Source organism: Salminus brasiliensis, chromosome 23 (assembly GCF_030463535.1).
Source record: "Salminus brasiliensis chromosome 23, fSalBra1.hap2, whole genome shotgun sequence".
Lineage (NCBI taxonomy): Eukaryota > Metazoa > Chordata > Actinopteri > Characiformes > Bryconidae > Salminus > Salminus brasiliensis.
The window spans coordinates 25,181,342-25,194,320 of NC_132900.1; the positions used below are offsets into that span (position 1 = coordinate 25,181,342).

At 41.3% G+C, this 12,979-nt stretch overlaps 1 protein-coding gene across 5 annotated transcripts in view; it reads right to left on the bottom strand.

Annotated features, from left to right (window-relative positions):
* dop1a (DOP1 leucine zipper like protein A) overlaps positions 1 to 12,558 on the bottom strand; it is a 32,365-nt gene extending 19,807 nt beyond the window's left edge. The window contains exons 1-14 of one of the 5 annotated variants that reach the window (XM_072669444.1): positions 12,478 to 12,558; positions 10,632 to 10,824; positions 10,219 to 10,400; positions 9,795 to 9,965; positions 9,340 to 9,529; positions 9,024 to 9,122; positions 7,803 to 7,902; positions 7,304 to 7,386; positions 5,778 to 5,892; positions 4,348 to 4,468; positions 4,140 to 4,259; positions 3,025 to 3,112; positions 2,514 to 2,543; positions 650 to 871 (exon numbers count right to left, since the gene is read on the bottom strand). In XM_072669444.1, the coding sequence (XP_072525545.1) occupies positions 650 to 871; positions 2,514 to 2,543; positions 3,025 to 3,112; positions 4,140 to 4,259; positions 4,348 to 4,468; positions 5,778 to 5,892; positions 7,304 to 7,386; positions 7,803 to 7,902; positions 9,024 to 9,122; positions 9,340 to 9,529; positions 9,795 to 9,965; positions 10,219 to 10,400; positions 10,632 to 10,769 (1,659 nt within the window). In that variant the 5' untranslated portion in view covers positions 10,770 to 10,824; positions 12,478 to 12,558. Of the gene's footprint in view, positions 1 to 649; positions 872 to 2,513; positions 2,544 to 3,024; positions 3,113 to 4,139; positions 4,260 to 4,347; positions 4,469 to 5,777; positions 5,893 to 7,303; positions 7,414 to 7,802; positions 7,903 to 9,023; positions 9,123 to 9,339; positions 9,530 to 9,794; positions 9,966 to 10,218; positions 10,401 to 10,631; positions 10,825 to 12,432 lie in introns of all 5 variants that reach the window. The other 4 variants (XM_072669441.1, XM_072669442.1, XM_072669443.1 and 1 more) reach the window with 4 other exon arrangements.
* Between the last annotated feature and the right edge of the window lie 421 nt (positions 12,559 to 12,979).

Here is a 12,979-nt window from a genome sequence, read left to right on the forward strand (position 1 = left end):
CTTAGTTTGCTCTTGATTGTTGAAGTGAGTGGTGAACATCATCATGCCCAGATCCAAAGAGTACTCTGAGGCCTTGGGAAAGAAGGCTGTAGATGCAGATAGGTCTGGGAAGGCATTTTAAAGGATCTCAGGACAGTATAGCTCAAAAGCAGAACCACAAGAAGCATAAAGAAGTCTCCAGCAATCCTAAAATGTCATCACAGGACCAACAGGTCAAAGTACAGCAGCTACTATCAGAAAGAGACCACACACACACACGTTTGGTTTTCATGGCAGGTGAGCAAAGAGAAAAAATGTTCATTAGGGCAAGACTAAAGTTTCACCTGTACAAAGCACACTGTCCCAGAGGTCCTGGTCTCTGGTTTGGGTGATCTCTAGTCTTTAGTCTTTGGGTGAACTTTAGTCTTGCTTTAGACTTTTTCTTTTTGACAACAAGGGTTTCCTTGTTCAAACTGGTACAGTCTCTTAATATTGTCACATGACTCTAATAAATGTAAAGTGACTGATCTCAGCAGGACACTCTAATAAGGTTAAAACTGTCCAAGACCTGTCCAAGTTCCTCTGGTCTCGTGTGTGAGTGAGGGGATGGATTCATTGTGGAAAACACCGGTCAACTGTCAACCTTCACCCTTCCTCCTCTTTTACTCACCCGCCGGCCCTCGTGGTCCCGGGCCGTTGCCATGGCCCCTGTGGAGGGCAACGTAAGTGGGGAGACCAGCGGCGGCTGAACTTTGCTGAGGATTTTGGAGCAGAGGCGCAGGCAGTGTGTGAGCTCCCCTAGACACAGCGCCCTCAGGTGGCCAGTCAGAGCAGAGACCATCCGCAACAAGAGCTGGGGCAGGTGCTCTGTCTGAATCTCTATATATGTCTCCTGTAGAGAGAGAGGGGGGGAGGGAGAGGCATGAGGTGTCTGCAGTCTACTAAAAAAAAGAGGCTCCTGTGAGTGGCGTTTGCACCAACCGGCAGCTACAGAACTGAGCTGCTTTTTAGCATTCACATTGCGGGGGTTGTTTATAATATAATTTAATATTAATTAAATAAAATCTCTCATAAAAGTAGATTGTAATACATGTGCATGTTTGGATGAAATGAATATCTCATGCATGACTTTATGTTTGGACTCTTTTTTAACTAAAATATCATTTTGCTAACTTATGGTATATAGTGGGCTGTGTTTTATACAACATGCAACATAAAGAAATTAAATATCAATAAAAATGTATTTTGAATACAAATTACAGGCTTAAACACATACTTAACCAAACTAGCACTACTGGTGAAGCACAAACACAAGACAAAAAAGATGATATGCAAAAACTGAACAAAAATCAGATGCCTAAAGACCCCCACCCCTAACAGGTGATGTGCTGCATGGGTGTTAGTGGAAGGGTACTAGGGATGTCCCAATCTGACCCAGTGACTCGGAATCGGGGCCAATCCAGGCATATGTTAATGGATCGAGTATCAGCTTTTGATGCCCGATCCAACCTGATTCTTGCTTTTGGTTTTGTTGTAGCAGAGCATTTTTTAAGTGTGGTGACATTACCAGTTAGCCTGTTGTCCTCTTACATTTAGTTTTAAGGCATTGAGCAGACGCTCTGATCCAGAGCGATTTGCAAAAGTGCTTCACTGTTCACTCAGAAAATAGCCTTAGCTAGTTTGTTTCAGCTAGGATCCAAAAGATTCCTCTAAGCTTAGATACTACTAAATACAAAAGTCAGTATGGAGACCACAATACTCGACATACTCTCCGCTTCGCCCATGTACGCTTGGAAGAGATGGGTCTACAGTTGGCCATTCAGACACCCAGGAGAAGTTCATTCCACCACTTTGGTGCCAAGACAGAAAAAGCCTGGATGCTTGTCTTACGTATGGCGGGTCGAGCCGAGCCGTACTTGAAGCTCAAAGGGCTCTTCGTACAGATCAGCTTTTGACAAATTGCCATCCAATACAGAGCGGCTTGTCCATTCTTGGTTTTATAGGCAAGCGTCAGGGTTTTGAATTATTAATTTATTTTTATTAACGGGAGACGTTTCACATCTGCTTTCACAAATAACATTATAATATTTATTATATCTTTATAATAAACTATAGTAAAGCTTTTGTTGAACAAAAAAAATCATTATTTTAAGAGTAAGATAATAATAATAATAATAATAATAATAAAAAGAAGAATAAGAAGAACAACAACGAGGGAGAACTGTAAAATAACGTTTACTGTGATACCGCAAAAAGCTGTGAAAAGCTCATACCGTTGCAATCCTAAATAAACATTATATAAACTGTGCATTAAAAATAAAAAAGATTTTACTAGGGTTTACTAGTGTTTATTAACAGTACATCTTACCTAAGTTGGGGGTTGTATTATTTGTATAGACACAAAGATTGGATCTGACCGGTACTGGCCGACTGGGTCCTCGGATCGCGAGGGCTAAAAAACCTTGATCGGGACATCCTTTAAAAGGTACACCAGTGCGAAGAAAGCCAAAGAGGAAAGAAGAGCAGTACTGTACCTGGCAGATCACTCTCATGCTTCTAGTGGGCTTTGAGGAAAAGGGAGAGAGAGAGAGAGAGACAGAGAGAGAGACATAGAGAGAAAGTGCAGGTTTTCAACAGAGAAAGGTAAGCAGAGCGTATCGGCAGCAAACAGATGGCAGCAAGCCAGCTTTAAATCTCTCACAGACGAGCTTACAGACACTAGAGGCTCAATTCTGACTCTACTGTCGGCAAATGAAGTTAATGCTGATCTAATGCTGAGCTGAGAGACATTATGGAGGCTTTTCTATGGGGCTTGAGCACAGTGGATAGCAAGAGCTGAGGAAGAGATTATCTAATAGCAGTCCAGTGAACGCTGCACTGTCATATCATACTACATTCACAGTGCTGACACATACACACACACACAAGCGGTCCCAAGTGTGTGTTTGTGTGGTAAGTGTGTGTATGTGCGATTGTAACTGTGAATGTAGTACGATATAAACTCTTGTGTCCTAAAAAGCTGTAATGCGTTTGAGAGTGTGTTACCAGAGAGACGATGTCCAACAGAAAGTCAACCAGCTGACAGAACTCAACCAGAGAGAGCGATGACGGGTCAGAACCACTCTGAGTCCGCCTACGGGACAAAGCAGAAGTACACTAAATATTGCACACATAACATATTTATTATATTTATACAAGTCATAAACAATATAAATACAATTGGTCCATCCGTCAAGAAAATTAACACCTGTAAAAAAATCTGTATGTATCAGAATATAATGAGCACCCCTGGTTTGAAATGAACTTGGCCCATTATATCGCCAAACTATATATAGCTCTACTGACCATATAGGAGCACGTTGTAGTTCTATAGTTATAGAGTGTAATCTGTTTCTCTGCATACCTTGTTAGCCTCCACAGGACTGACCACCAGAGAGCAGGTATTATTTGGGTGGTGGGTCCTTCTCAGCACTGTAGTGATGCTGCATGGTGTTGTGCTGGTACGAGTGGATCAGACACAGCAGTGCTGCTGGAGTTTTTAAACACCTCAGCAGAACAGGTTTACCAACCAATATGACCAACACTCAGGGGCAGTGGTGGCTCAGCAGTTAGAGCGCCGGGTTTTCGATAACAGGGTTGTGGGTTCGATTCCCAGGCTTGGCAAGCTGCCACTGTTGGGCCCTCGAGCAAGGCCCTTTACCCTCTCTGCTCCCCGGGCGCTGGAGTTGGCTGCCCACCGCTCTGGGTGTGTGTGTGTGTACTCACTACCTAGTTCACTAGTGTGTGTGAGTGTGTGTTCACTACCACAGATGGGTTAAATGCGGAGGACACATTTCGCAGTGAAGTGACAAATACGTGCACCTTTACCTTTACTAACTGTGCAGCAACAGATGAGCTTCTGACTAATAGAGTGGACACTACCACCATGTCGGTATCACTGCAGTGCTAAGAATGAACCACCACACAAGGAGGCTAACAAAGTATGCAGAGAAACAGATGGATACAGTCTGGAATTATAGAACTACAAAGTGCTTCTATATGGTCAGTGGAGCTGATAGAATAGACAATAAGTTTGGATACCATGTAAAATGTATATATACACACATATGAAAATGCACAAACCCAACTATGCCTCCACACACCAGCAGACCCATACACACCTGCAGCCCTCCTCAAACCAGCGTGCGATATAGTCCCACATGTAGTACGGCTCAAAGGAGTTGAATAAGAGGTTGGCTGTTTTAATGAGCTCTGCTGTTTTCTTGTTCTCTCTGAGTTTGCTGGACAAAGAAACAAAAGCAAGAAGACAGACACATGTTATCAGGGGTCAACAGATGACCGTCCACTGTGATGTGGTAAGGGCTGTACCTGCTGAGCTGTGTCTGGTCCTTGCTGAACGGATTCTGGTTTTGCAGGTCCAGTTCGGCCCGGCACTGTGTGTGCAGCGTCCGGAACACTTCTATCAGAACGTCCTCCAGGATCGCAGGACCTAGTGGAGCCACAACAACCATAATTACTGACGAAGGACTGAATGTGCTCCTCCTGAGATCACTCAGCAGGTGCAGCTTATTACAGTTTACCCTGCTTTTGTTGGAGTAACTGTTTCTACTCCAGGGAAGGCCTTCTACTGGATTTTGAAACATTGCTGTGAGAATTTGATTGCATTCAGTGACAAGAGCATTAGTGAGGTTAGGATGTTGGAGGATCACAACCCCACTTCATCCCCAACTCATCCCAAAAGTACTAGATAGAGCACAATCCATCATTCCAAACAAAACAGTGTCACCGCTCCACAGCTCAATGCTAGGGGGCTTCGTATTCCTCTACCTCCTTCTTTTGCACAAATTTTTGAGACGCATCAGTCATTTTAGTCCATAACAATCATTAAATTAAATTCCATTAAATTCTGTTGGATTGCATAAAATACACATCTAAAAATAATAAAATCATCTACTATATATTAATAATCTATACATTCATAAATGTATTATTTAAATCATCATCATTTTTCTGTAATATCAACATCATCAGAAAAGTGGAAAATGCAGTGATTTAAGCTCATATCACTCATCCCATACTGTCTTCCTATAAAATAAAACAAATAGGTGTAGGACTGCAACTAACGATTATTTTAATAATTATCCTTTCGATTAATCGATGAATCAAATGAAAAATATATTTCCATGTCTTTATTTAAAAATAGAACATTGACTAACAAAGCAAAAAAGTGTGTACAATAATTCAACAATAATATGAAATTATTAAATTAAATGAAATTAAATGTATTCATAAATTAAAAATAAATTAAATAAAGAAAAATAAGTGCATTGCTGATGCAAACACTGCACTGTATTGGAATGAGGAGTGAGACATTGTCCAGTTAACAAGCAAAAAGTAGCATGTGCATGCTGTGCATAGTGTGAGTGCACCGTTACGTTTCCTCACTTCAAAGCGGAACAAACTCAGGATATTGCAGTGACTGTGCTTCCACACTTTTCAGGATTTAAGTCGAATCTTCTTTTCTGTGTCAGTCATGTAATTTTTTGGAATATATTTACTTCTTGATGTTAAACTTATTTTGAAGATCACGCCTCCGCTCCGGTTTGCTTCCAGCGTAGACGAAGCGTCGCAGGTGATGTAAGCGGATATGACAAGGCGAGTTAGACATAAATCGTGCAACACAACGGATCGATAATGAAATTTGTTGCCAACACTTTTAATAATCGATTATTATCGATTCGTTGTTGTAGCCCTAAGTAGGTGTGTGTATGTGTGTGTGAGTGTGATTACAGTCATACCCAGCTCAGGTTTGTCCAGCAGGCTGATGAGGATGCGGAAGGGTTTCAGGTCATGCATGAGGGCGCTTTCCTCCTCCCCACCCCGAGCCTTACCCTGCAGGATCCCAACCATGGCCTGTAAACACACACAGAGTTACACTGCAGACATAAACACAGTTGCACATGGTCCAAGAAACAAGTCCATGAAACAGTAAAGAATGTAATCTCTAACAAACTTGTTTATATGCTTTCTGACACTGCACGCCTCACTGTTGGACTAAAGTATTGGGACAGATCTGAATTTTGTCTCATTTTTAAAATGAATTTGATTTCAGCCGAAGCAGATTTTAATTCATTCGAATTGAATAAACCAGATCATAATTTTAATATGAGCCTCATAAACCTACCTAGCAAGCAGCCATACGCCCTTGAAATTAAAAATGTGTCTGTGTGTAACATGCAAGAGTGTATCTAAGTGTCAGTGTATATGTCTCTCATCTCCAAAACCCAATTTCACGCTCAGGCTACCACACGAACACAGCAGAAGCTTGCTGCAGTAACTCCATTTCCCAAATGAGGGCGCTCCAACAAGTGAACTGAAGCAGATGGCACAGCAACAAAGATCCCCCCCCCCCCCCCCGCCCCTCAGTTCCAACCCCAGGAGGACCCAAAACATATCAAACACACTCCTGCAAGAGAGACCAGTGTGTGGTTACAAGCCAAATTACACCCATACACACGTGTACTGTACAGGCCAGGCCGGAGTGGACATCAGTCATGTGGTGTAGAGGACAACAGTGTTATGATCCTTCAAAGAACATCATCAGGAGCTTTTGCGGATGGCTCATGAGGTTCATTTTTAACATCTAGAAGTGGCTCATGGTCAGAAAGGCAAATAAAAGGCTGTGGTCAGAGCGCCCCCTGCTGGTTGTGTTCAAAAGGTAAGTCATCACTGTACTGGAGGAGAAGCACATTGCAGGTTGTGCTACTAATACTGGTTCAAGGGTTAGAGCACATGCAAGGGCATATGCAAAGGTTTGGGCCTCCCTGGTGAAATGTCATGTTTTGTTGATTATGAAGTGAAAATATATTTAAATATTAAATTATCAGATTTTTTTTTTTTGCATAATTACTTTCAATAAAGTATATGGAGAAATATAATGTGGTGTTTCATTACTATTGTGTAATGTGGTGTGACTGTTTCCACTCAGAAACAATAAGAACACCATGACATTTAAAAATTCTTTTGAATTAAAAATATTATTTAATAGAGTATATTATTTTAATCAATAAGTGGTGTTGTCTTGCTTTTGCATTGCCATTAAAACCTACTAAATAAAACTACTGGGCTCTTCCCTCTGCTGTAACACTATAAATGCCCCACAGTGACTAACTTGGCAGTGAGATTTCAAAATGTGTGCACACAATGATTATTATTATTATTTTTTTTTTTTTGTTATTCTATCTTTAAATAGAGGTAATTAATATTGACTCTAAGCATTTGAGCATCTGTGTAAATCAGTGTTAGTAAGTATAAGTGCACAGACCTGCACCAGCATGTCTTTGGAGTAGGTGTTGAAGTAGTGGGTGGCATGTTCCTCCGGGTTGCTGAGACGGGTGTTGCGAGGGCCTATTTTCGCACCATTGTTGTCAAAACCTGGAGAGGGATCAACACACAAACACACCTGAATGTCTTCATTGAACATCACTTAGATGATCTAATCAGTCATTCATTAAAGTAAATCAGGTGAGCCACTGTAACAAACCCACATATAGACGGACACACACGCACACACTTACCATGAGGGACGTTCCGCGGCATGTGGTTTGCAGGTAAAATAGAGCCAGTGTTAAATGTGTAAATGCTAAACACAAACCGTCTGTGTGCACGTTCAGTTGAAAATCAGGTCTTTCGAACAACCAAGATAATCTTTCCAGAATAGTAGAAGATAAACATTAGCCCACTATGTATGCATGTCTGTGTGTGTGTGTGTGTGTGTGTGTGTGTGTGTGTGTGTGTGTGTGTGTGTGTGTGTGTAGTCTTACCCAACAGCCAAGCATAAAGTCTACGGTTTAGGGACATGTCTCTCCTCAGAACCACGTGCAGCGCTGCAGACAGAATTCTGATCATATCCGGACGAGTAGCCTGAGAGAAAAGAATAAACAGAAGCAGCAACTACATGTTATACATGAACCCTAGCCAGGTTAGGATGGTTGATCAAAAAAAACTGCAAGGGCTTTATATAGTATATATATAGTATTCATTCCAGCAGAGCAAATCAAATTTAAAATCTAAAAATATTAAATACTAAAAAGCAGATAGTAAAATAACATAAAAAAACTTAAATAACAAAACCTCATGGTACATGATATTATGCATTATTAATTATTCAGTCTGAATAACGAATGAATAACTTATTATTATTTAGTTTCTTCTATAAATTATTCAGTACCCACTATGAATTATACCATGATTTTTTCGTTACCAATATTAATTATATAGTTCCCATTATTTTGTAACTATTATTAATTATTATACATCTACTATGACTTTTTTGTTACCACTATCAATAGCAAACACTGTGAGCTATTTAGTAACTACTAATAATTCAATTTTCAATCTGAATTACAAATAACTCCACATCCACTACAATTATAATAATACTATAATAATACTCACTATTGAAGTGGTCACTCCCCTTTTTTGTATATGGTAATTCAATTGACCCTCAAAAGGTGACAACAATTAAGTGGTCATACCGATAACCTTTGTTGTGTGATGACCATCAACACCCCTCACATACCCCAGATCCAGTCTCCTGACTCCTGAATCTGCCCCCTGTATGCCGGATTTCTAACACTATCCACTAAAATATACTCAGTATCCACTATGAATTACGCAGTATCCATTATGAATTACTCCTAACTACTGAATTATTCAGAAGCAACAATAAATTATACTATGCTACAATTAACTATTCTGTATATACTAATACAGGATCCACTTTAAGTTATTTTGCCATTAAAAGAAATGTCAGTAACTACTGTGAATTATTCAGTAACTAACAACATTATTTAGTAACAACTATGAATTAATCAGCATCTGCTACAAATTATACAATAACTACTATGAACTATTTAGTATCCATGACAAATTATTTAGCTGTTGTGAATTATTAATTAAATGTCCTGCAGTTTAAAGGGTAAATGAATACTTGAGCTGGTAAATGAATGAACAAATGAATGAATGATTGAATGATTGTGTACCTGACTCATGTGGAAAGGGAAGCAGAAGAGAATGAGGTCGAGCGTGCTTCGCTGAACCAGCACACTGGAGTCCTGGACAGACGTGCTGACCGCCTCCACCTGCAAACACAGCAAACGAGTCACACCAAGACACGTCCAACTCATGTTGGGACATTTCAGCACCAGTTTGCTGCAGAGCGCACTGAAATGACGCAGAGAACAGAATCAGATAATCCATTTGCCCATAATCATCACTGCAAGCATGAGCATCATCACAGAAGCAGATACTCTGGCTAGCAGCCAGGCAGGGCACTTTTGGAGAGATAAGAGTCTGTACCATGAGCTCGATGTCACTGCCCATGACATACAGCTGGTCTTCCATGAAGAGTTTGCGGTTGAGGTGCAGCAGTACAAAGCTGACCCCCGGGAGCCTTACAGCTGGACTGGTCAGGATACTCCCCCAGAGTGCACTGTAGAACGCAGGTTGCTCCACAGCTGCGGCCACCTTCTCCAGCAGGGTGTTTGTTCTTAGTAAATAAAGTAAAAGCAACTTCAATACAAACAGTGCAAATGCTGGCCCTAAGGAGCACTGATGATGAGGATTAGCTCAAGAATGAGGGCAACCGACTCAAAAAATCTTAAGAATCATAAAACTTATTGAGTTATTTTGCCTAATATAAATAATTTGATAATTTGATACAAGACATCTGTCTGCTGTCTACATGCTTACCCTAACAGGTGGGCATACTGTAATCATGTTAACAAACACAAACACACTTAGGGCCATCTAACCTGTCATAGTACTCAGAGCCTTCCTCCAGGCCAGGCAGGACCCCCGTCAGGAGCCCCTGCAGGCCTGGCTTCAATGTCTTCCCCAACGGCAGGTAGTAGGTCTCATAAAGGCCAAGCAGGACAGGCTTTACGGACATGGCAGCATTGGACAGCAGAGGGAAAAGCCCAGAGCTAATGCAAAAGACAGAGGCAGAGGGAGCAAATTGAGCATGACACTGAAATTATACATACACACACACACACACACAGGCTATCTATTGGCCTTCACAGATTAAATGAATAAAAATAACCTGTAGCAAACAGAGAGGCGCCGATATCAACACGCTGTATTAACCCTATATATATATAATATACCCTATTTTGGTACAGTTTTACCTTTGCTCCCATAATAACACTCCAGTACTAACAACACAGCCTCCTTTACCTGTAGAGGAACAGGTCTTTAGCCAGCCGCTTGGGGCCAATGATTTTGAAGATGATCTCATAGGTCTCCAAGGCCTTGCGGTGGACCCCGCTGGGCAGTGCTGGGTGAAGGCACTGAGCCAGACGCTTGCCAATTGTGAGCTTCTTGGGCACAACCTGGTACTTGGCATTGTTTTGCAGTACCTATAACGTATGACATTATTGCAGCATTATTACACTACAGAAGGAGGAGAGCTAGAGAACATCTGGGAAAACACAGCACAGGATTTAATACTGTAATAAACTTGGGTGATATCTACAACCCTACTAAATCATATCTCCAGTCATTTCCATTAGAACAGGTCCTGTTTTGGCACAACAGTAAACTTTTAACTGCAGTAAACCGTTTTACAAGTCAGAGACAGAGGAAAGGACCTTGTTGAGCTTGCCAAGTGCTGAGATGAGATCAGCCCATTCGCTGGAGTACTCAAAGTTCTTCAGCGCTTTGTCTACAGCCGCCACATAGTTCCTGTACTTGGAGTCACCGAGCAGTTCCAGCTCCTCCGCGTTCATTCTCCCGTACAGCGGCACTAACAGCCAGGTCCCCTACAACACAAGCACATCACACCTGCAGGAGACAAAAGGATAGGTACAGGTTATACCAGGACAAGGAAGGGAACTAATCTGTCTCAAGGCTTTCTGTAAACATAAACATAAACACACACACACACACACACACACACACACACACACACACACACACACGGAGTCCTACATTAATAGTGTAGTAGAGGTTTCTACACCCAAATAGTGCACTCTATAGGTCATACAAAGGTTTCTACATCCCAGATAATGTACTATTTAGGCCATATAAAGATTTCTATACCCCAATAGAGGACTATATACATGTCTCTATATAGACCATATAAAGGTTTCTACGCCCAACTTGTGAGCTACATAAATTCATATTAATTAATTCATTAATAAAGGATCACACACCCAGGGAAAGTGCAATACATAGACTATAATGCCCAATATAGGTAATAGAAAGGGCTCTATGCCCAAATAGTGCACAATAGTACACAAATTCAATAACATGGGTTCCACACCCAAATAGATCACATTACAGCTTCTTCACCAATTAAAGCATCACATAGGTTTTATAAAGGGTTCTACTCCCACTTAGTGCACTATATGAATCCTTTAAAAGGGGTTCTACTCCCACTTAGTGCACTATATGAATCCTATAAAAGGGGTTCTACTCCCACTTAGTGTACTATATGAATCCTATAAAAGGGGTTCTACTCCCACTTAGTGCACTATATGAATCCTATAAAAGGGGTTCTACTCCCACTTAGTGCACTATATGAATCCTATAAAAGGGGTTCTACTCCCACTTAGTGCACTATATGAATCCTATAAAAGGGGTTCTACTCCCACTTAGTGCACTATATGAATCCTATAAAAGGGGTTCTACTCCCACTTAGTGCACTATATGAATCCTATAAAAGGGGTTCGACACCCAAATGGTGCAAAAAATAATTGCTCCTATAATTTCTTATATAGTTTCATTCACTCGGATTATATCGAATATCAAATTATAAAACACATAGGTCATATAATGGCTTCTTCACCCCAGAGTAACACGATGTACAGGTTATATTAAGGGCTATATAAAATGTGTAAAGGGTTCTACGCCCAAAAATACAATAGATAGATAAGCCATATGATGGCTTCTTCACCCAAGTGTTTTACACCCACATGATGCCCCATATAACACCCTACATAGTCTGAATAATGTCTGTTACTAAGCTCAAATAAGGCATTTCACATGTCATTTAAAGACTTCTACACCCCAATAGAGCACTAACGTTAGATTAGCCGATTAAGGCTCCCACCGCAGAATAGTGCCCTACACTAGCCCTACGCCTCATACAACAGTCATTTGGGATGCAGCCGATATCATCGGCTTCAATGACCAGGGCTAGCTGGTGTTATCCAGCCTAGAAGGCTAAATTGAACGCGTCGTTTGACAGATGTTTTTACTTGCTGTAAAAGGGGGGAGTCTTTGTGAGAAGCAGTATTTTGTGATCGTCCGCCCTGACGGACCGCTTTGCTTTTCACTGATTTCGTTTCGCGGAAAAACGCGATGTCAGTCGGTTTCCCCCGAACGACGCGAACAAAGCGTCGAAAATGTATGATTACCAAAAACAGAATGAGATAACCCGAAGCTTACACCCAACACAACGTCTGTAAATCACCGTGGTATTGTTCATTTTACCGCATTCAGCGTTGACATTCTCGGCAGATCCGTGTTTATAGGAGTCGCTGACAGCTGAGGCGCAGCGTCAACCACTTCCCGGTCATATCCCAGTATATTTCACAATAAAAGTCACCCTGCATGGGACTTTTAATGTGCCTGGTGCACTGGCTGTGATTATCCTTGACTTTATGATTATGTATTTTCATAAAAGTCTGAGGATCAAACCTGAATGAGTCAGGTTGGTGTGGTGCAACAGATAACACCACTGCCTGCCAGTGAGCTACCACACCATGTGGGAGACTGGGGTTCGATTCCCGGTCTGGGTGACTATGCTGCGCTACACCAATAGGAGGCCCTGGGCAAGACTCCTAACACTACATTGGATAAGAGCGTCAGCTAAATGCCATAAATGTAAATATCTTATTGTTTTCGTAAACACAACTATTTAAACTAAACCCAGCATTAATGACTGGCTTCCCTGACAGGGACTAGTCCTGGACTACAGAGCGGTCCGAATGGA